Here is a 25,773-nt window from a genome sequence, read left to right on the forward strand (position 1 = left end):
CCATGACTCCTCTGGATCATCCAAATGGTCATTGGCAAACTTAAGACGGGCCTTGACATGTGCTGGTTTAAGCAGGGGAACCTTCCGTGCCATGCATGATTTCAAACCATGACGTCTTAGTGTATTACCAACAGTAACCTTGGAAACGGTGGTCCCAGCTCTTTTCAGGTCATTGACCAGCTCCTCCCGTGTAGTTCTGGGCTGATTTCTCACCTTTTTTTAGGATCATTGAGACCCCACGAGGTGAGATCTTGCATGGAGCCCCAGTCCGAGGGAGATTGACAGTCATGTTTAGCTTCTTCCATTTTCTAATGATTGCTCCAACAGTGGACCTTTTTTCACCAAGCTGCTTGGCAATTTCCCCGTAGCCCTTTCCAGCCTTGTGGAGGTGTACAATTTTGTCTCTAGTGTCTTTGGACAGCTCTTTGGTCTTGGCCATGTTAGTGGTTGGATTCTTACTGATTGTATGGGGTGGACAGGTGTCTTTATGCAGCTAACGACCTCAAACAGGTGCATCTAATTTAGGATAATAAATGGAGTGGAGGTGGACATTTTAAAGGCAGACTAACAGGTCTTTGAGGGTCAGAATTCTAGCTGATAGACAGGTGTTCAAATACTTATTTGGAGCTGTATCATACAAATAAATAGTTAAAAAATCATATATTGTGATTTCTGGATTTTTTTTTTTAGATTATGTCTCTCACAGTGGACATGCACCTACGATGACAATTTCAGACCCCTCCATGATTTCCAAGTGGGAGAACTTGCAAAATAGCAGGGTGTTCAAATACTTATTTTCCTCACTGTATATATATATATATATGCGCATAACATTTTAATATTGTTAATCTAAAAATTCATTAATTGTAGTCCATTCATTCTGACTGAAATTGCATACAATTTTAGTCTATAAAAAATATTTTACTTGTGCAATTTTGCAAAATGATGAGCGTTTTGTCTGAAAAATTATGATGATTTTGAATATGGTTGTGAATATCAGTAAAAAAAAATTTGCTATATAAAGTAGTAAGAACTCTCTCTCTTTCTTTGCAGTGTTTGACTACAGCTATCGGGACTATATCCTGTCGTGGTACGTCCCGCTGAGCCGAGATGAGGGCCAGCTGTACCAGATGCTGTCGGAGGACTTCTGGGAAATGACCAAACAGCTGCGAATGCGTCTGTCCGAGGTGGACGTGGTCAACCTGGTGTGTAACGACACGGTCAAGACCCTCCACACACACTTCTGCGACCTCAAAGCGGCTAACACACGGTGAGACGCACAGCATTGTTTGCAGAATGTGCATTATCATTTGAGGAAGGTGAACCGGCAGATTCTGTGAACTGGTTTGTTTTCAGCATGCATGATTATCTTTTGCAAATCTCAAAATGGCTAAACATTAGGGCAGGGAATTAACTCAGATTTCACTATTCGATTTACAAACTTGCAATTCAAAGTGATCAGTGCTAATACACTAGTGGCGAGACGGATCACAAAACTTATCATGGATCCGTGGTTTGATTAAAGTCAGTTTTATTTTAAAATGCGCTACTTTGGCTGGCTGTGATATAGCTGCCGCAGCCTCTCTGTTGCTCAATCATCACAATCTGATTATCTGTTTCTATGATGACAAGCAGAGTTAGTGTCCCAGTCACACCACTGAGAATGGCCGAAGTTACACATACGGTGTTTCACTCAATTGAGGCTAAAGCGAAATTAAAAAATAAATAAAGCTAAAGCAAAGGTTTTTTGATTACTCACTCTTGAGCATCTGGCGCGAGTGATTTCAATGTTAAGTCAATGTAAAGACGCGTTTACGCGCGTCTAGAGGTCCTGCGGCGTGAATGAGGCGCTTAGCGCGGCGCGGGCGCGTCCAGTTCGCGCGAATGAGGCGAACTGACTAACACAGATAATGCATCTGTCTTTTCTATCATTTCACTGTAGCTCAGCCTCGCGATGTAAAGTTAACGTTATGACTTTAACAGCAGCAGTAAAACTGTTTCTACTGTGATGGTTTAACTTTGCAATCAATCCGTGGTTCATTCTTACATGTTTTTTCGTTGTGCATGATCACAGCTCATATGTGTGTGGAAAAATAAGCTATTAAGTAAAAATATTGCGGTAGGCTACTTCATGAGTTAATAAGAAAAAAGATTTTACAATTCCTGAAAATGCAGTGATGAAGTTCATGTTCTCATGATTTATTTTTATGAAAATTTTTTTTTTCAAAACACCCCCCCCCCTCTGTTGTTTTCACAAATCGCACCCTGTATATATATATATATATAATATATGTATATGTGTATATGTATATATACAATTTCAGGTATAGTACATGTACCTGAGATATAGGCAATATTTAGTTTTTTTTTTTTCTTAAGGAAAAAAATCTATTTGAACTAATGTTGTTATTATACAGACATATCAATTTCTTTAAAGACAGGCCGAACCTGAAAAGTGTTTATTGGGATTTCTTTAAACATCCAAACGCTGTAATCTGGATTGCCCGAGCGAAAGCCTTTTTCTTCTTTACTTTAATAACAGCGAGCTATTAAAAAAAAACTATCAGTGAGAAAAGCACAAGAATGTAAAACTTTTGTGCTTGTTGAAATCCAGGAAATTTCTGGATTGTTGGTGGAAAGGAAGTCAAATGATTAATTTACACGCGCGCGTGCACACACACACACACACACACACACACACACACACACACACACACACACACACACACACACACACACACACACACACACACACACACACACACACACACACACACACACACACACACACACACACACACACACACATTCTAGTACATCTATCTTTATGAGGACATTCATTGACACAATGCAATCTCTAGCCGCTTACCCTAACCTTACCCATCACAACTAAGTGCCTAACCCGACCCCTGACCCTAAACCAACCCTTGACCTCATTATAACCTTATCCCTAAAACCAAGTCTTGACCCTCAAACAGGACCGGCCAACATGTCCTCACTTTACTCTCCCTGTCCTCACTCCAATTCTCTAAAACTCAAACTGGTCCTCACAAAGATAGTTGTACAAGTTCACTCACTCACTCACTCACTCACTCTCTCTCTCTCTCTCTCTCTCTCTCTCTCTCTCTCTCTCTCTCTCTCTCTCTCTCTCTCTCTCTCCAAGGTTTCCGCGGGGTCTTAAAAAGTCTTAAAAAGTCTAAAATTCTGAACTTTAAATTTAAGGCCTTAAAAAGTCTTAAAAACGGCCAGATTTTCATCCTAGGTCTTAAATTTCATTTAGTCAGGTCTTAAATAGTGTTGACCTTCGTTCATTTCCAGAAACGCTGGCCGCAGAAAGTTATTACAAAGTAGCAAAAAAGTATCGAGTTGTAGCCTACAAAGCGGAGCCCTAGCAGGAGTCTCCAACACGCCGCTCGCGTGCTCCAGTAGCTCGTAGCTTGATATGAGCTAGCTCGCCAGAGGCCGTTCACATATCGCGTCTTTTGCGCGCTCAAGTTTGTTCAAATGTAGGCGCGCGGCAAGAGCTCATAATTGAAGCGACGCGGTAATTTTTTTACCAGACGCAACAAAATGAAAAAAATCTAAACTTTTCAGAATGCCACAAACACACCGCAGGTCATGTGACAGGAACCAACCAATCACCCCTTTCCAGAACAACATTGAAAGCTCAGTCAACATGAAGGATGGGGGTGCACCCAAACACTACTAATAAATATAAGCTAATGTATAAATGTCAGTAATTTATCTTTTTTGACTCATTCTTTTTATAAAAAAAAATATTTAAACGCTGAAATATGAGGTTTATCTTTGTATAAAACCTTTTTTGTCAAAACTTTATTTGAACTTGTACATGTTAGTAGATAACATGTTGCAAGACACTCTTTTAAAATCTGGCCATCACTTTTAATGGTATTTTAATGTTCACGTAAACAAAAAGTGCATATTGATGCTAATCAATTTGTTATTTGCTGTTTTTCGACATAAAACTTCATTCTGTAGTATTAGTACTTTTTGAACAGGATTCTGTGATAACCGTGATCATTTTGGTCACTTTAAACATCTCATCATTTCCTCTCTAGTTATGATCAACTATGATCAACTAAAATCAACAATAATTGTGTTTTTACAGTATAATATGCAAAAGTAAAATTTTCAAAAAAAAAAAAAAAAATCTACCTCTCCCTCTCTCTCACACACACACACACATCAGATAATCCTAGATAGATAGAAAGATAGAAAGATAGATACTCTAATGATCCCGAGGTAACTATCTATCTAACTTGGATAATGCGTCGTGTAGGTCTTAAATTTCAATCTTTATGGTCTTAAAATGTCTTAAAAAGGTCTTAAATTTGACTTCCTGAAACCTGCAGAAACCCTGCTCTCTCTCTCTCTCTCTCTCTCTCTCTCTCTCTCTCTCTCTCTCTCTCTCTCTCTCTCTCTCTCTCTCTCTCTCTCTCTCTCTCTCTCTCTCTCTCTCTGTCTCTCTGTCTCTCTGGAGATTAAACACTTTTCTGCATTATGCCATTACACACATTCTTACACACTCTTTCTCTCTCAGTGTATGTGTGTGTGATGGATGTGGATATAGTAATAATGAGCATATCTGCCCGTCGTGTGTGTGTGATGGATGTGGATGCAGTATTGAGCATATCTGCCCGCAGTGTGTGTGTGTCTGTCTGTCTGTGTAAGATTGTGTGTGTGTGTGTGTGTGTGTGTGTGTGTGTGTGTGTGTGTGTGTGTGTGTGTGTGTGTGTGATGGATGTGGACGCAGTAATGAGCATATTTGCCCGCCGTGTGTGTGTGTGTGTGTCTCAGCGATCGATCTGCACAGCTCATTAGCTGAGTGGACAGACGTCATCTGTTGCTTCTCTTCTTCTTCCTCTCATCTGTCTGTCTAGTTTTGTAATATTTCCGTCTCCATATATGATTTCACCTTCTGATGTGATCTCTTACTTTTCCTACATTTGAAATGCTTTAATGGTGCGATTGCATTAAATATCGTATCACTAAATAAATGAAACAAACAAGATATTATTTTCTTTCTCTTGCAGTTTAATTTCTCCAGAGTGATTTATTGGCATGATTGTTTTGCATATTGCCGAAGAAGAAGAATTTTTTTTTAATATAAAATACAAATAATTTAAACCAATAATATAATATAATATAATATAATATAATATAATATAATATAATATAATATAATATAATATATAATTAGATTTTAAAAATGTTATACATTTTTTGCTTGATTGGCATGATTGTTTGCATATAGATACAAAAGAAAAATAAAGAAAATTAAAATATCATATTAAATATCATATAATATATCGTATATCTATCATATTGTATATATCTCATATCATATATCATATCATATCATATCACATACAGTATCATATATCATATCTCATATCATATATCATATCTCATATCATATCTCATATCACATACAGTATCATATATCATATCACATACAGTATCATATATCATATCATATCTCATATCATATCTCATATCACATACAGTATCATATATCATATCACATACAGTATCATATATCATATCTCATATATCATATCACATACAGTATCATATATCATATCATATATCATATCACATACAGTATCATATATCATATCATATATCATATATCATATCACATACAGTATCATATATCATATCATATCTCATATCACATACAGTATCATATATCATATCATATCTCATATATCATATCACATACAGTATCATATATCATATCATATCTCATATCATATATCATATCTCATGTCACATACAGTATCATATCTCATATCATATCTCATATCACATATCACATACAGTATCATATATCATATCATATCACATACAGTATCATATCTCATATCACATACAGTATCATATATCATATCATATCACATACAGTATCATATATCATATATCATATCACTTACAGTATCATATATCATATCATATATCATATCTCATATCACAAAGTATCATATATCATATCTCATATCATATCTCATATCATATCTCATATCATATATCATATCATATATCATATCTCATATCATATCTCATATCTCATATCTCATGTCACATACAGTATCATATCTCATATCATATCTCATATCACATACAGTATCATATATCATATCTCATATCATATCTCATATCACATACAGTATCATATATCATATCATATCTCATATCTCATATCACATACAGTATCATATATCATATCTCATATCATATCTCATATCATATATCATATCATATATCATATCTCATATCATATATCATATCTCATATCTCATGTCACATACAGTATCATATCTCATGTCATATCTCATGTCGTATCTCATGTCATATCTCATGTCGTATCTCATGTCATATCTCATGTCATATCTCATATCTCATGTCACATACAGTATCATATCTCATGTCATATCTCATGTCATATCTCATGTCATAAATCATATCTCATGTCACATACAGTATCATATCTCATATCATATATCATATCTCATATCTCATGTCACATACAGTATCATATCTCATGTCGTATCTCATGTCGTATCTCATGTCGTATCTCATGTCATATCTCATGTCATATCTCATGTCATATCTCATGTCATATCTCATGTCATATCTCATGTCGTATCTCATGTCATATCTCATGTCATATCTCATGTCATATCTCATGTCATATCTCATGTCATATCTCATGTCATATCTCATGTCATATCTCATGTCATATCTCATGTCATATCTCATATCTCATGTCACATACAGTATCATATCTCATGTCATATCTCATGTCATATCTCATGTCACATACAGTATCATATATCATATCTCATATCATATATAATTTCATATATATCATATAGATATGAATTACTGCTTCATTGTCATGATTGTTATATTATAATAGACCGTGTCTCTCTCTCTGTGTGTGTGTGCGTGTGTGTGTGTGTGTGTGTGTGTGTGTGTGTGTGTGTCCAGGCTGGAGGAAGATCCTCGTGCGTTCCCACTACACGCGTGTCTGATGAGTCCTGATGAGGAGTTGCGTTTCCTGCGCTGCTGTGCTCGTCTGCTAATGCTTCGCCTGCTCCCCGTACGGGACGCCCGGTCCCGCAGCCTGCGCCTCCTGCTGGTGGAGGTCGTCGCTACTAAAGGTGACCTGGAACACACGCTCTCAGCTTATTCTGTGCTCGTCAGAAGAGATGCACCATATGACATTTCTCAGCCGAGACCGATAGCCGATTATTCAGAATTATAAAACGGTTAGTTCCAGTCCTTGATTCTGATTGGTCAATAGCTGTGTTTTATTCACGATAAAACACGTCTGCGACCGCTTCACCCAACGGTTCTGTGTATCACTACACAACACCCCTAGCAACCACTCTCAGTGATATTGTTCATTAAAGCTTATAGAGTATTGTGAGAGATCGAGTTAGCGAGTGAACCTGCATTTACAGTAGATTTAGCATCTTCCTTCATCTCAGTCCTGTATTCCTAATAAAATATCCGTTTGAATGTCCGCTGCGATATCTTGTCCTTTTAACAGTTCAGGGGTTTTCTTTCGTCTTTCTTCTCCGTGTTCACAAGAAGTTTGAGTCCTTTCAATATAAAAGTCTTCTCTACTGACTCACTCATAAAGACAGTGTTTGCCGCCGTCTAACGGAGAAATAATGTGTGTAACTTCTGTTGCTGTTCACAGTCAGGGACTATTTTTTCCAGCGGAAGGAAAGCTTTTAGTGATTTTACTTCATGAAAGTTGCATTGATACATATTTTTTGGCTTTAATATTTGTATTGTGTGGTAACCGTTTTATAAAAGCAATAAGGTACTCGAGGCTAGAGCTGTATCGCGAATAACTCCACCTGGCATCGTGCCAAACAACGCCCTTCATCCATGACTTATTCACGATACAGCACTAGCCTCGAGTACCTTTATTGCACACTTATATAGTTAGTTTTTTCTTATGCAAACTGTACATTTGGTACACTGTAATATTGATTGCAATTAACAATAGAGGCATTATATTAAAACCGCTATTTATTTTATAAATGATATATAATTTTTTTAATAATATTTTGAATAATAGATGTAATAATTACACCCAAATAAAAGCTTAAATGTTGCACATTTATGGTAGTTTTCATAAGCACTTGTCTTCATGGCAAATTTATTCAAACATAAATGTATAATTAACAGTAAATAAGCTTCTCTCTAGTGTTTTTTCATAACTAACTAACAAACGGATGACTTTCCTGAGGTAAATGCAACATTAAGTGATTACAAGCAAGGTTTATTGACATATTTCTACGATTGAGAGATTACATGAGACATGATATGGATTTCGGTAAGTTGCACTGTCTCTTTCAACTTTCCTTCTGATATTAATGCATGTTTTTCGAGATATAATTTGTATTAAAGTGGAAGAAAAGAGCTGCTACTGCGATCTAACGTCACATTTAAGAGCTTCAAAACGTCATTTATTGCTTGAATTTGTGATAAAATGGACAGAATTTGAAAGATGACAATGTTTCTTTTTAGAAGTAACACAGCACAGAGCGATTCGCCATTATTGGATGAGAGGCGCTACAAATAATGTTTAGTATCGGGGAAAACTGCAGATCTGGCAACCCGGGCTTGAGCTACTTGATCAAATAGAGCCGGCTTTGATGTCGTTTTTAATTGTTAAAGCTACAATATCCAAAAGTCACTCTCACAGTGTGATATATTTCCTGCAGTTGTGTACTTACTATATCCCAAAAGTTCCCAAAGATTTTTAATTTCAGAGAAATTCCAGTTTTAAATAATGTCTCGTCCCTGTTCAGTGTCGCCTGTCAGTGACGTAATATCCGCGTTATCCCTGGTTTCCGCTCGTTCTGCCGTAGTAACCATGACGTCAGACGTGGACAACTGCGCTACATCTAGCGGCGCGCTCACGCTGTTGTTGTTTCGTTCAAACGTTATGGATCAGACTTTGGGACAAAAGGAGAACTAAACCGAGGATCAATATCGGCGTGGCGTTTTCGAGATGCCGAGAGCTAGCGTCCGCGGCTAACTTCCACTTGACAGAGACGCTCTTGCGTGTGCTTTATTAGACAGGTGAGCAAATGTACATAAAACTAATCAATGTTATACAGCTCAACATGATGAAATGTTAGAATATGATCAGTATGTTATGCTAATGTTGATCTCGCTCACTGCTAGTCTCATACAGACAAACTAACACACAGAATAACATTATAACTTTAACACACTCAAATGCAGTTTAGTGTGATAGTGTAGAGCAAGTGAAACAGCGCTGCGTTCCCTCACAAGTTTCATTCGTCTAATAAACTGCCCTGTGTGAGTGTTATTCAGCACTAGCGGGTAAGTTAGTTCGGTAGAATGAAATGTCCTCATCTCTTTATATCCGCGGGACTCGCGTGTGGCGCTGAGATCTGTCTCTCATTAGCACTCGAGCCCTGCTTCACCACAGTCATGTTAAACACATCAGTGTATTCACTCATCCATAAACATTATTAGATCCTTCAGCATGACGACGAGTTCCATAATTCCGCTTATGCGTCATCAACCGACGCCTTTGTTATTGTAAGAGGTTAGCGACGGGCGCCGCCATGTTGGATTTCAACATTCGGCAACGTCACTGGAATGGTAAGCTACTCCGTTGCTAACCAACACTAGCAGAGCAGCCACTGCATGCAGCCCCTGGATTTCGAGTCCGTAGTGAGCATTTTTTAGCGACAGACTATTTAGAGAGTTGTACTTTCAATACAACCGGTTCACTGGTGAGGGTTAGGCTAAACCTGAGGCCATTCCGTCAATGTTAAACTTTTCAGGCTGTAGTACAGGGCAGACCGATAGACCAATGGCAAGTACTAACACCACCGATGCTATCTATGTAACCGCAGAGACAGGGCGCTGAAACGCTCACGTCAAGGCAGAGGACAGAGAAGTATGTTAACTGTTATCATGATAGCAAGCTAAGCAAAGGGCTGGATGTAACGTTGTCACATACACAAAATATATTGTGTTCAATATAACGTTAGCTTTATAGCGTTCAACAAAACTGAGACACTCATTCATTGAAATTGAGTAACAAAATCAAGCTATATACCAAACGATCCAACCTAGGGAAAGAGCTAGCAGCTAACGTAAACACGTTGGAAGCACTTTTGTCAAACTCCACAAGCTAGCCACCACTCCGACCATATAAACCGTATAAATCATGACTCGTCTCGATAATAATGCGTTTACTAGCTGCTAATAAAACCACAGCAGATAGGTCTGTAAACAGATTCCAATGCCCTACCCACCCTGAAGCTAGCTGATGTCCATCGTCTCAGGGCACATTGTTGATACAGAGGGAGTTCAGGTTTTTTTTTTTTTTTTTTTTTTACGTTTCTTCATTCGGATCCATTTGCGATCCATTCCATTCTGAATAAACAAACAACGCAGTTTACATGCTTCATCCTTGTTGCATTATTCACTAAGATAATAATTAATAAATGCACGCACAATTATCCGTTAACTTGATAAATGTTGCAGTCAGATATGTTTTATGCACAAACAAATGCCTTTCAACGTACACAATTCAGAAGTAAATGAATATGCAGCAATTTGTACAAATAGAGAGTCTGTAAGCCTACTATACGTGTTGTAGCCATTAAATAAGCTCATTTAGTTTCATTAAAATATATATATATTTTTTTTATTATTATTTTTTTCATCTATGTTGAATATAAAAAAGTTAACAGCATGAGTAAGATAGGATGCGCAATATATCGAGAGATATGGAGCGGGTCAGACATGATTTTGACCACTTAATTAAGATTTGCATTGTAGAAAGCCTTTCTTTAAAGTGAATTTCGTTTTGTATAAATTGTATCTTAATTTTAATATTTTTTTCATCAGTTGCCTGTAGGCCTATTTAATAAGCAAATATAGCAGACATTAATCATGGAGGCGTCCGCGCGTCCACTTGCATTGCACGTGAACTGGAGCGCATCTCATCCTAACTTAACCGAAACTCAGTGTATGCCTTACACACATGAGAAATATAGAAAGCTTGAAATGTCTTTAAACGAAACAATTCAAAATGAAAATAAATAGGCTACTCTCTGATTATGTAATGATGTGCATTTCTCTCTGTAGGCGCATTCACTACGGAGATGGCGATCGTCAGCTTAATCTTTACAGCCGACACTGTTAACTGTTTATTAATATAAATAAATGCATGCGCGTCACCGGATTTACAAATGCACATCTTGCTTGTTGCACGCACACATATTATGTAGGCTACATATTACGAAATAACGAGATATTATGTTGAAATAATTAGGCTAATTATTAATTATCATTATTAATAATAAATCTATAAGAATATTTGATTGAATGCTGAATGTTGCTTGTTCAATTGAATACAATTAATACTTTAATTGTGATAATTAAAATAATTGATTATTAAATATTAAGTGGCCTATGTTTGCTCATTTATTAATACTATTTGTATCTAGCACCCCCTCAGCACCTGCGTTAAAAAATTCTCTGGCGCCGCCCCTGGTTATAACGGCCCACGTATTAAAAAAATGGTAGGTTTAAATCGGGCTTGGGTTCATAATTACAGTTAATGTGTCAGGCCGGGCGTGTGATGGTAGTCAGATACCCATGCCATTAAAATGACTCATTTTCGTCTGTGTATAGGACCTGCAGCTGCAGCTGCCTATATACCTTCGCAGGTTCTACCATGCCGGTGACGTCATCGGAATTGCCAGCGTTCTTATACTAACAAACGCAATTTTTGTGTTGCTTAAAAAAAGAGCTATATTGATATTTTTAATTCAAATTTTTTGTGTAATTTACTTTTAATTGTCATAACCAACACATTATCAACTTTGATTATTTCAGTTCAGTTCATCTTTAAAGGTCCCATTCCATGGATTATTTTTATTATTTTATAATGTTTCCAGGGGTGCCCTTATAATGTTAGTATGTTTTTTAGATCAAAAATTGTTATAATTTAGAAATAAAAGGCATATTTCCTAGCCTGATTTCATTCCCTGGTTTGAACACTCTGTTTGAAGGGGCGTGTCTGCTGAGAGACTTCAATGTAAACGCCCTCTGCTGTGATTGGCTGAAATGCTTGCATATGAAATATCTGGCATTACATGTGGAACTATCTGGAAAACTTTTACTATTACAGCTATTATACGTTTTTACTATTACAGCTATCTGGATTAACGAATCATGAGAAGTTTTTTAAGTATTTAGATCTCTTTCAATCACATAAAAGGTTGCAGTTATGAGCACTGAGCAGATGACAGTCTGTTGATCGCGTGAAAGATCTTATCATTGCAACGCAGTTTCTGCACTCTCACTAATGATTTCACCAATGCAAACATGAGGCATATAAATACAGTAAGAGCTTCGTTGTGCAGTGGAACAGCGTCATTGATTTCATAACGAGTGTTGGCAAGTGTCCAGATAAACTCGCGCTGTGTGATTGATAGCTTGGGCGATTGGAAAGGGATTGCTCTTTGATCGCTTTCTGTATATTAATCACAGTTTAAGTTAGATTATTTTCATCCTACTAAGAGAAACGAACGATGTGAAGAGTGATCGCTACTTCCATATTAAATCACTACTTACCGCTTGCTGGAATATAGTTGAAATAGTCCCCTTCGTCAGTATGAAACGCTGAGAGAAGTCTGCTTGATATTATTCCAGGTTAGAAAAACAGTCCGTGGTGAAATGGACAGAGCAAACTAACAACTTCGAATTAAACTTTTGCGGTATCCGATTATAGATAAACATCAACCACGTCTGTTGACATTTCGCCATCAATACGCCTGTGTTCCTGTGGGCGGAGGTTACGGTTCTAGTGACATCATTAAAGCAGGATGTAGAGGGGTGTAGTCCAATCCAGCCGTTTTTTGTAGTCAACTTCTGTTAAATAAAATATCTCGCTTGGCATTGAACTTTGAGCTTTATAATTTTACAGATATTATTTATACTCTAACAACAACATTACACACTAACTAAAGTTTGAAAAATGGGATCACATAGAACGGGACCTTTAATGCGTTATTGTCATATTAACTCGCCCGAAATTCAACACGAGAGATTTCCTTCACACACAGTGTGAGTTTCAGTCGGACATGTTTTTCCGCACCCTTTTGATTGACAGGATAAAATCGGCACTGGTCATTGGCTGTTTTTAAACAATGTGATAGTGAAAATAACAGCTTTTATTGGCCGATACATCTGTGCATCTCTACTTGTCAGTACAACGTGACCTCGGATAGAATTTGCATAAAAATCTTCAAAACATCACATATATAATCAATGAATGCAAGACAGATCTGCCGTTTAACCTCCTGTGTGCTGTTAGCTTTCATTGTTTTATGACACCAGTTTACATTATCATTTATGCATTTGACAGACACTTTAATCAAAAAGCGACTTATATTGCATTTTATTAGTTCATGCATTTCCTAGGAGTTGAACCAGTGACCTCAGCATGGTTTGAGCTATACAGGCATATTATTAAAGTATATTACAAGATATTTCAATTTCAAATAAATGCTTTCTGTTCATCATAGGATCCGTATTAGCATCAATTCTTTCGGAATGCAAGAAAACGATATTTCTCACACACAGATTAGCTTGTGCTCGTCGTAACTTCCCCCTGATGTGGTTTAATGAAGAAGATATTTCTATACCACGGCTGAAAGCAGTACAAGACTTTGATAAGGAGAAATGATTCGCTTTCATGGATCAGAATGAGATTTGGTGCTCATGATAAATCCTCCTCTCACAGAACAAAAGCTTTCATTCACTGACCGTATCATAGCTTGAGAATTAGATTTGAGGAAAGTCTTGTTTCTGGCTCGGGCTTCGGTGTCTCGACCGCACAATTAGATTGGACTCGAGCTGATTGTCAGATGTGTTCGTTCAATGCTGCCCTTGTGTAAGAACTCATGAAACATTACTTCTTTACAAATCACAAAATTGATTCCAGGATCTTTTCTATAAGCAGCAGATGTGTGATTTGTAATTGCCTTTGATTTGCCATGAAATTACTAATTACATCTATGATTGGAGACAGACGGACAGACAGGCTTCTGGAGAGAGACTGAGGCTGATGGCTGAGAAATGATGGATTACTGCGGGATATTAAAGTGCCCCTATTATGCTGCTTTTTAAAAATGTCCTTTCATGCGAGAATGTAAAAAGTAAATGGAGTTATTGTGTCCTAAAAGAAAGAAGCAATTCTGAACTGAACCGAGTCGTCAGTAATTCCAGTCTCACTTCCTATGTAGGTTTGTAACTAATTTGCATAATGCCAGCCTGTGGTCTTGATTGGCTGAACAATGCTGCGTTCACACCAAACGCGAATAGAGCGTCTGGCGCGAGTGATTTCAATGTTAAGTCAATGTAAAGACGCGTTTACGCGCGTCTGGAGGTCCTGCGGCGCGAATGAGGCGTTTAGCACGGCGCGGTGGACGCGAATTTGTTAACCAATCAGGAGCCTGCTTGCTGCTGTCATGTGGTGAAGTGACAGGATAAACTCCCGCCCGGAGTCACTCATTCAAAATGGAGTATAGCAATAGCAATATAGCAGAATATAATATTCAATATAGCAGTTAACTGAGTATCACTAGAAAGTGAGTATATACTAGTGAGTATCACTAGAAAGAGCACCAACAGTCGTATCCGTACCACAGTTTGAAAAACACTGATAGTTTTTCAATATTTAATATACTGTATTTAAAATTTCATATACATTTTCTAAGCGAAGACAGATGGACAGGCGCTCTGCAGCTGGGATAGAGCGGTAGATGCGAATTTGATGTGTGAACGCTAGGGCTGGACCCGAATATTCGAATGTTCGAATAATCGTTCGGTGGGTTGGTATTCGATTTGAAAATTTGACATTCGAATATTCGTTTTTTTTTTTTTTTTTTTTTTTTTTGCACACCTGGGATCCCCCGTGAAACGTTCTCATTCGCACTTGAATAAGGCCTGCGACACACTGGCTGCGTGGCGTGTCCGTTTTTATTTCGGCTCCCATGGTAACAGGTTGGAGTTTGCACACTGCCTGCATGAGACACACGTCTCAGGCGCGGCTCGAGCCACAAAATGCGTGCATGCTAGAAATAGAACCGACGCCGGGAGTGTTCTCTAGTCTAGAGCGCAGAACAGCGGAGTTTGTATGGACCGAAGTGCATGCCTGAGCTTGTGTTTTGGGTTAAGCTGCGTTGCTTTGACATTGTGGAAAATAGAATAATAGAAACAAAATGTATTAGTCTTTTTACCCCTTATTATCAATCTAAATTAATCTCGTTTTTAATTTAACTTAATCTCGTTTTTAATTTAACTTAATTTCGTTTTTTCTTTATTTAAATTTCGTTTTTCTTTATTTAAATTTCGTTTTTTCCTTTATTTAAATTTCGTTTTTCTTTATTTAAATTTCGTTTTTTCTTTATTTAAATTTCGTTTTTTCCTTCATTTAAATTTCGTTTTTCTTTATTAAAATTTCGTTTTTCTTTATTTAAATTTAGTTTTTCCTTTATTTAAATTTAGTTTTTCTTTATTTAAATTTCGTTTTTTCTTTATTTAAATTTCGTTTTTTCCTTCATTTAAATTTCGTTTTTCTTTATTTAAATTTAGTTTTTTATTTATTTAAATTTCGTTTTTCTTTATTTAAATCTACCCTTTTGTGTCGGTAATTTGTTAGTCATAAAAATATTAGACTACCTTAAAAGTATTGCTTAATTTAACAGACCTGTGTGTGTGCGTTTTATATTACTAGTGCAATGTCCGTTCTCGGAGCATATAAGCCCTGCCCGCGTGAGGCGCGCCGCTTCCCGCTCGCGCTGTTCTGTGGTTTATTAAAAGTTTATTAATTCTGAACGTGTGGCATCTCGCGTGTCCATCTATATTGCACCAAATGCAACACTGCACTCCCTTGTGAAGTCCATTGGATGAACAGTTCTTGAAATAATAAAAATGCAAACGGACAGACAGACACATAGAGATTCCTGCCTTTATTAGAGAGAAGAATATGTTCAGCACCCTCTCTCCGAAGCTTCGAATATTCGATGTTCATTACTACCGAAGCTTCGAAGCTCAAAAATCGGACCAGCCCTAGTGAACGCACAGTTAGCCCCGCCCTCAAACACTGTAGTTTATCTGAAGCCCCGTTCACACCGCCAGCGACACGCAGCGACAAAGCGTCACGATCCCATTAATTTCAATGGAGCGCTGGCGACTTCCGGCGACACGAGCGACAGTAACCGTTGGCGACAGAATGTGGGCGTGTCAAGCGACGCGAGACACGCGACAAAAGCTCAGAAATGTCAACTTTATGCAAATGAGAAGCGATTTTCACGAGTGACAACCAATAGGAAAGAAGATTTTCAGTGGAGTGATTTGAGGGCGATTTCACTGTTTTATATGATTTGACTGTAACCACAAACATGGATAAAATAAAACGATGCATGGAAAAGAAACTGTCGACAGTCTCAGGGAGTTTAATTCATACATTTATAGTTGGAGTGTTGTAGTTTTATGATGCAAGTTCAGCACTGCTGCAGTTCATTTTACAGTTTCTCCTGCATTATGTTGACTATTAGGGACAAGAAAATTGATTATTTGTCAAATACGTTTCAGTGATTTATGACAGTATGAGTGTTGATTGATCGATCGTTAATCTAGTCAACTATTTAATCCGCTGAACACTGCTGTGGTAATATAGAAACACTCTCCCAACAGCATACTGTTTCTTTTGAGCCTAATTCCTAGTCAAATTAAAATGAAATAGTTGTATATGTCACTTGTATAGATATGGACAGACGTGCGGTCCACCAATAACATTAGAGCGGCAGCACTACGAACGCCCACAAGCGACTCGCAGTACAGAGACTAGCGACATACAGCGACAAAGTCGAGACTGGAAGAGTTTGGTTCGTGTTGTTCGTGTGGAGAAGACGCTGATCCGGTAAAACCCACGCCATCGTTACTGTTCGTATCACTGAGATCAAGAGCTGAGATTCAGATATGATAATGAGCGTTTGCTTCTGACCAATCAGAGCAGAGCAGCTCTCAGAGAGGCGGGGCTTAGAGAGACTGAAGCGTTTCAGACACTGAGAGGAAAGAGCTGACGCTGCACTGGAGATTATGAGGACATTAAAGTGTTTTTGACCTTAGATGCGTGTAAACCTGTTGTAGGAGACTCTTATAGACTCTAATAAATACATAATAGGGCCATAAAATTATGATTAAGTGATTTCCTTTACCAGCAGTTTCATGCTTAAAGCGGTGAAGCTTGTTTGTCTCTGATCTGTACGACCTTCCACGGACAAAATCAAGCGCCGCCCTACATTTGTTCTAGTTTAAGAAGCCGTTTCACTCGGATATACAGTACGTCTCAAATCAATAGGGAAGAAAAGTTAAAAAACTTTTTAAGATTAGTGTCTTTAAAAATACCAGTTTCTGCGCCGCTGCTTCAGGATGCAGCTGCTAGATTCACTCAACCTGTTTTCCTGTGGTTATACTGGGGGAAGTGTTCACATCTGCGTTCTCAGACTGGCGAGACGGAGGATCAGTTTGATTTTATACGCATCATCATTAGCTCTGTTCCAAAACTTCTAAGGCATTGAAAGGAAACCTCGATAAAAGACTGATGTGAAGCTTTTCATTGGCAGAAACTTCATATCTGTCACTTTAGTGAAATGCATGGGAGGATTGACTCCGGTAGATTTGGACATGTTGCCAAGCAATGCTTTAAGCAAATGCTGCATTGGGTAAAATAGTCAATTTTAATCAAATTTATTCAAATTCAAGTTCAGATTTATTTGTATGGCACATTTAATTACAACCACAGTTGATCAAAGTGCTCAACAATGTCAGGATACACAAACAAATAAATAAAAATAAAAAAACACAGTAGACAATGTCACAGTATCAAAACTCAAACTCAAATCAAAATGAAAGGTGGGTCTTAAGCAACGTATAAACAATATATAAATATTGAAATGCTGTTTTCACATAATCAGATGCATGCTGTCTTGTATATAGAGTTGAGAAGTATCATTGCTTTTCATGAATCATTTATTCGGACAGGTCAAATGATTCACTGATGCGTTTGAGTGTCTGTGTGACAGGGTTATTATCGTTAACTAAAACTATTAAAGCATTTCTGTTTATTGAAATACAGCTGAAATAAAAACATATTAATATTAGTTGGAAAAACTTAAACTAAAGAAAAAATGAGAAATATTGCCTTTGCATTAAACTAAAATAATATTAAGTTGAAGCACTAAAAGAAAAAAGAAAACCAATTAAAGCTAAAACTGATATTAAAAAAAAAAACGAATAAAATGACAAAAGCACAACGAAATGACTAAAAGTTAAACTAAAATTAACACGGAAACTAAAAATATATGTATAAAAGCTAATTCAATTTTGATAAAACAATAATAAAAACTAAAATAACAGTTATGTGCAGATGACTGCATTTTCACAAATCAAAATGATGAAAAACAAATCTTTTTCTTTATTTCAAGTCTTTTTTTTATCTGGAAATTGCGTTAATTCTTCTTCTCTGTTATGTAAAATGTAATGAAGTTTATTAAAATTGTTATTTTTTTAGTGGTTTGATTTTGTGTAAATGTGAATGTTCACATAACGCTGCCACCCTGATTGAGATTTTGTAAAATGTTTTGATTGAAAAAATTAACAATATTAAATATTGTTTAATATATTAATTTAAATATATTAAATGTTGTTTAATATATTTAAATTAATATTAAAGAGCCGTGTGGAGCACTTTAATCATGAATAGATGCACTTTTATCATGGCTAGATGCACTTTTATGATGATAGATGCACTTTTATGATGATAGATGCACTTTTATCATGGATAGATGCACTTTTATGATGATAGATGCACTTTTATCATGAATAAATGCACTTTTATCATGAATAGATGCACTTTGATGATGGACAGATGCACTTTTATGATGAATAGATGCACTTTTATCATGAATAGATGCACTTTTATCATGAATAGATGCACTTTGATGATGGACAGATGCACTTTTATGATGAATAGATGCACTTTTATCATGAATAGATGCACTTTTATCATGGATAGATGCACTTTTATCATGGATAGATGCACTTTTATCATGAATAGATGCACTTTGATGATGGACAGATGCACTTTTATGATGAATAGATGCACTTTTATCATGAATAGATGCACTTTTATCATGAATAGATGCACTTTGATGATGGACAGATGCACTTTTATGATGGACAGATGCACTTTTATGATGAATAGATGCACTTTTATCATGAATAGATGCACTTTTATCATGGATAGATGCACTTTTATGATGGATAGATGCACTTTTATGATGATAGATGCACTTTTATCATGAATAGATGCACTTTTATCATGAATAGATGCACTTTTATCATGAATAGATGCACTTTGATGATGGACAGATGCACTTTTATGATGAATAGATGCACTTTTATCATGAATAGATGCACTTTTATGATGGATAGATGCACTTTTATGATGGACAGATGCACTTTTATGATGGATAGATGCACTTTTATGATGGATAGATGCACTTTTATGATGGACAGATGCACTTTTATCATGAATAGATGCACTTTTATGATGGATAGATGCACTTTTATGAGTAAATCATGAGCTAATATTCATTTTTGGGTGAACTACCCCTTTAAAACAGCTGCCGGCTCAACACTACTTCTTTCTCTCTCTCTGTTTGTCTCTGCAGTGCTGAAGCCGCTGGTGGACGTGTTGAGCGATCCGGACTACATTAACCGCATGCTGCTAGCTCAGTTAGAGCACAGAGAGCAGGTGAACGAGCATCATAAGAAAGCGTACACGTACGCGCCGTCCTACGAGGAGTTCATCAAACTCATCAGCAGCAGCTCCGACATACAGTTCCTCAAACAGCTCAGGTACCAAACATCACTCTGCTTTCACTGTTTTCTATTATTGCTCATACTTAGCATTAGGGATTTGCATAAATCCTGCACACTTCCGGGAACGAACACATCACAATATTCCTCATTATAATAATTAAAGGAGTCATAATGTAGAAATTTCACTTTTCCACGAGAATCAATGTATGTTATGATTGCATAATGATTATACACTGGCCGGGAAGCCGATATTTAAAAGTGAAGCGTTTGTTTACCTCGGGGTTTGTAAAATAGGCCACATGCACGCGCACGAAAAAACGAGATTTTGATTTCTTCCCCTTCTTGACGTCAAGACGGGGGAGGATATACCAAATATGGACACCGCAAACCTATGCCGCGGGAAGCCCGCCCCTCTCCCCCTCAGATTCAGTTTAGTCGACTCGAGAAAGATGGAGAAACCGAGTGCACACCTGAGATGCTCTGTGGTTGACTGCCACAAACAACATGCAAATGTGTTTTATCTACCAAAAACGGACGAAACTATCAGGGAACAGTGGATGAAATTCATTTTTAATGACGCTGTCCCAACAACTCTTTCAAGTGGCGTATCGTTAGGTGTGTGTGCTAAACATTTTACACCGGAATCATTTACAAATTTGGGGCAGTATCAGGCGAACTTGGCCTCGAAGCTCCGTTTGGGAAAAGGTGCCATCCCAACCATCAGGGACTTGCCAGAAATTGAAAAGGTAAGACTGTGTTTTTATTGCTCTACTGTGGTTAACAAATAGCAGCTAACTGCTAATGCGGCTATTGTATGTAACGTTACCTTCGAGGTAAACACGGGGAATGGACTCTACGAATGCTAGCCACATCTTTCCACTTTGTTTTACACTAGCAGCTACAGTAGTGACGGTACAGGAGTCCATGCTCAGTGGCTAAAACTGTTTAAATGCAAGTATGAAAACAATATACCACTAAACATTATTAGCCAAACTCATGCAAAACATGCAGTTTGAAAATAGCTTTCAGTTAGTGGGGCTTCTGTAAGAATGTATCTGGCAATGGTGTATTTTTTCTTTTTTCTTTGGTTGTGATTACAATTTCACTAACAATAAGTAGCCTACCGTCACATTTATTGAGCTATTGCAGTATTTTGTCTATGTTTTTGTACCGCTTGGAAGTAGTAAAATACATTCCTGCAACCAATCAACGCGCCCCTCATTTGCATTATTATAATGACCGTCCACGACAGCCAAAACATCGCATCAGATCTCGCGAGACAATAATGCCTTTAGAAATAAGGGTCTGAGGGGCTCTGTGTTGATTTTTTTTCCACTTTTCTTTTTTAGAAGTGCCTAAAATACTATAATAGAGCATTTGGGTATCCAAGGTAACACAACATTATGACTCCTTTAATGCGCAGAATAAAGGGGCGGGGCCTGGTTGAGTTAGTTAGTAGTGTGTTAAAACCAAGCGGCAACCTTCCGGTCTCTCTCTTGACTCAACACTGAAGAGACTTAAACTGCAGTTCATCCACTGGCCACTAGAGACCGGCTGCAGAAGAGAGTCAATCCCATAAACCCCCATGTTAAAATGCCCAACTTTACAGCAGAGAAACACATGTTTACAGTCTGGTACAAAAAGTGCTTTTGGTCTATAAAGCTAATTTTGCCCTTCATGACGACTGTGAGGGGGGTGAATATTTTTATAATTCATCCGTTTAAATTATATTAAGCCTTAAAGTTGTGCATAATTAGGGGCATGGCCACTTGAGTGACAGGTGGATTGCCGCTGATGTCACTACTAGCCGTTTGTCTGTTAGCGTCACGTCACCTCAGCTAATCCGCCTCGCTGCACATTTACGTTTATTCGGGAGTGACGCTGCCAAGATGGTGATGGCCGGCTCCGCCCACTTTGGGCTTCAAAAACGCTCTTCAGAAACACTACGGGTGACGTCACGCCAGCTACGAACATATTTTTTTTTACATACAGAGTCTACGAGTAAAACTCTAAAAAGCTACAAAAAAAATCTGATTAAAAAATCATCATGGTATCACAAACTATTTTTATTATTGTTTTATTTAGTAAAATACTCAGATGACGTGTTTACTGACGCAAAGGCGGGGCAACCTGTCACTCACATGAGATCCACCAATAGCAAACCACAACCATCCAATCAATTCAACACAGACAAAATCACGTTCACACTCTTCAAAAACAACGCTTTAAATCTCTTGACAAACTAAATGACGTAAATGACATTCAAAATAAAAAATACGGATTGTACTGAATGCTTATTTTGCTCAAAGATCAGGATTTATTGAGTCCACATGTCATGCAAACAAGAGACTCTTCTTCTAACCACAGGAGATCTGTCGCTCCAAACACACAACTCTGCGATGCTGTTTGCGAATGTTCGTTGGAACGATGGTTTCAGGAAACACAGACTCGTTGAACTACGCTAATAACGCCGGAACTTGCGAACATAGTTGAATAACGATGCTTTGAGAAAACACAGTCCTGAGCGTTACTGACAGACTGGGAAGAGAGGAGCCGCAACAATGGAGAATATGAGGAAAATAATCAACATTCAAGCAGGAAAACCCGTTCTAGTAGCAACAAAATCAAGACTTTGCTCTTTAATATGATGTTTTCTGAAAGCTCCAGTCAGAGTTATCGGGTGACTCACTAAAGCTGTCTGGATTTTGGCCATTTCGCCACTTCCAAACCAATTTACTTCAGTATAAAAATAGTCCTGTTGGAAAGCAATTTCTGTTCCCTTCACCTCAGACAAATCACTCTTTAAATAGGTGAACTGGAAGTCGGCGCTGGCGTCTGTTGTCGTATCGGAGAAGCCGTTCGTCATCTGAGGTTTGTTCCGCTCTGGATGAGTTATCTGGCATTTAAAGGCTCGGAGAAACTTGTATTGATCCGCAGGCGTAGAGGACGATGATGGATCGGGAAGCGACAGGCGGGCACGGAAATAAAAAGCATTGTGATCATAGTTTTCTTGATGCGTGTTGGACATGTTTCTACACGTCAGGGTTTGATTGTGGCGGTTTTTAAAGAAGTCTGAAGCCTTGAATTAATTCAAGTTTGCACAAATCCTCTCTGTTATCAGTCTTTATTCAAGCTCAGCTGATGATTTTAACGTACTACGGTTTAGCTAATGCTGTATTGGGATATAACTACGCTTTCAGAAATAACAGGGTTGACAATACTTCTCTTGTCAAAGTCATTATGTTAATGAGGGACACAAAAGGCTGTTTTGTTAATCCGTTTATCATGTTTGTTACTCAACTGTAAAAGCTTATAACTAGATTAGGAGCTGATAAATGCAGTGTTATTTCAGCGTTATTGATATAATATCACAGTATTTGTTAATATTTTGAATAATCAGTTCAGTTTTCACTAGTTTGTTTTAGTAATTTTGTTGTGTGTTTTGTTATTTCTTTATAGCTTCATTTTAGTATGTAAACAAACTTATTTATATCAATTAGTTGTCAAGTTTTTTCCATCTTATATTTATATATTATTTTATTTATAGCTTAATTTCAATGACCATAAACAACTTTTTTCTTCGTTTTAGTATCAATAACAACACTGAATAAATGCATGTAATTCACAAAAATCTAATTATGCATGTATATAATCATCTTACATTAATTGTTTGTATAATAAGTTTCGATAACCGCCAGTTTCAACACACTACAACCAGGCCCCGCCCCTTTATTCTGCATATTAATTATTTAAATGAGAAACTTGACCCTTAATATCTTAATCTGCTTGTGAGAATGTTTATGAATAACTCATATTATTATTATTATTATTATTATTATTAAAACATATGATATCTGTACCACTGTCAGCCAGAAGCTGTTTATCTGAGACCTTTGTTTAAATGATGACTATAAGCCTCTTTACTTTCAGTTGCATTGACATGTAGGACATGAGGTCTAAAATTGAGCGTCTTTATCAGCCGAAGAGACTGTTTTTGTAAATGGGCTCACAGGGTTACGCAGTCTTTGTGTGAGAGCTGAAAGGCAGAAAGCATGTTTTGTTCAGCATCTATAACTGGAGCATCTCATTTCACACCAGGAACAGAACGTGAGGTAATGAGGATGTTGCTGGGTGACGCAGTTGCCTTTCATGTTGTTTAGCAAGGGTGTCGAATTGCATTCAAGCTATTTTAAGGCATGAAGAAATTATTTTTTACAGGAAAAAGTTTAAAATGTCATTTTGATTATCAAAGATGAGTTTATTGACTGCAGGGGGACTTTAAGGTTTAGGGCACTATCTTACACCCGCCGCAATACAGCGCCAGGCGCGACACAAGTGTGTTTTGCTAGTTTCAGCCCGACGCAGTTATCATTTTCACGTCCTGCTCCACGTTGTTTAAATAGCAAATGCTTTTGCGTCCATTTGTGCACCCATGGGCTGCTGGTCTGAAAACGAGGTGTGTGTTCTGGCGGATTGTTGGAGCGTTGCTATTTTGAGGAACAGAAATAGACTGAACTAGACATGAAATAGACATGGCGCGAGCGCAACCGGCATTTAAAGGGAATGGGAGATGAGACTCTGATTGGTTTAACGCACGTAAATCCCAAAACACACCCATTACTCATTAAGAGAATAGGGACGACCCTTTTAGCCCATGCGCCGGGAGCACCGACCATTTGTCTCGTCGTTAAACTAGCAAAAGTGGATTCGGACACGGCCTAAGTGAACTTGCGCCGTGCGCTTTAGACCATGTGCTTAGATTGTTAAAATAGGGACCTTAATGTTTTTGATAAGTGTTCGTAATAAAATAAAAAGTTTGCTTATTTTCCATTTCATTAATTTAGTGTGAACATTGTTCCTCTGAGGAATTCCTCCATGAAACTTCAATGGCTGAGATGTTGTTGTTTAGTGGAAGTTTTATTCTGCAGACAGTCTGAATATTCTTCATATTTGATTTGTTATTATGTAATATAATGTTATTATTATAACTAGATTAGGAGCTGATAAATGCAGTGCTATTTCAGTGTTAATGATATAATAATATTATAGTATTTGATCATATTTTAGATGTTTGTATTTCACTTAGTCATTTTGTCATGTGCTTTTGTTATGTCTTTATAGCTTCAACTTTTAAGTTTTAGTAATTTTAGTATGTAAACAAACTTACATCAATTAGTTGTCAAGTTTTTCATCATATATTTATATATTACTTTATTTCAACTTTTATTAGTTTCAGTATCAATAACAACACTGAATATATGCATGTAATTTCACAAAAATCTAAATATGCATGAATATAATCATCTTGCATAATTATTTGTATAATAAGTTTATGATGTCGTTTTATGGCGACCATCATGTGAAAGTCAAAACGACAAATTCCAGTTTTAGTTCACCAGTTTAACCAGTCAAGCACCACTATTGCTCATTACTTACGGTTAATACTTTCTGTAAGGACTATTGATCACACTTTTTTTTATTTAACTCTGTTTACTTCCTGTCTCTATGAAGCCCCTCCTTCTGAAAAGCACACTGTGCTCTGATTGGTCGGCTGGAGTAGTGTGTTGTGATTGGTCGAGCGCTTCGAGTGTGTTTGGGAAATGTCCCGCCCCTTCCCATAACCGCCAGTTTAACACACTACTAACTAACTCAACCAGGCCCCGCCCCTTTATTCTGCGCATGAATTATTATAATGAGGAATATTGTGACGTGTTCGTTCCCGGAAGAAACTCAAGACTACAATGGAGGCGTTTCAGGAGTTCAGAAACACTGACACTG

General features: G+C 37.3%; 1 protein-coding gene across 1 annotated transcript in view; it reads left to right on the top strand.

The window, feature by feature from the left end:
* Positions 1 to 25,773, top strand: part of snx25 (sorting nexin 25) — a 68,655-nt gene that overhangs the window by 17,269 nt on the left and 25,613 nt on the right. The window contains exons 3-5 of the mRNA XM_084430110.1: positions 1,054 to 1,270; positions 7,015 to 7,187; positions 19,845 to 20,031. Of these exons, the coding sequence (XP_084286236.1) occupies positions 1,054 to 1,270; positions 7,015 to 7,187; positions 19,845 to 20,031 (577 nt within the window). The remainder of the gene's footprint in view (positions 1 to 1,053; positions 1,271 to 7,014; positions 7,188 to 19,844; positions 20,032 to 25,773) is intronic.

Source organism: Rutilus rutilus (assembly GCF_951802725.1).
Source record: "Rutilus rutilus genome assembly, chromosome: 14".
NCBI classification, from domain to species: Eukaryota; Metazoa; Chordata; class Actinopteri; order Cypriniformes; family Leuciscidae; genus Rutilus; species Rutilus rutilus.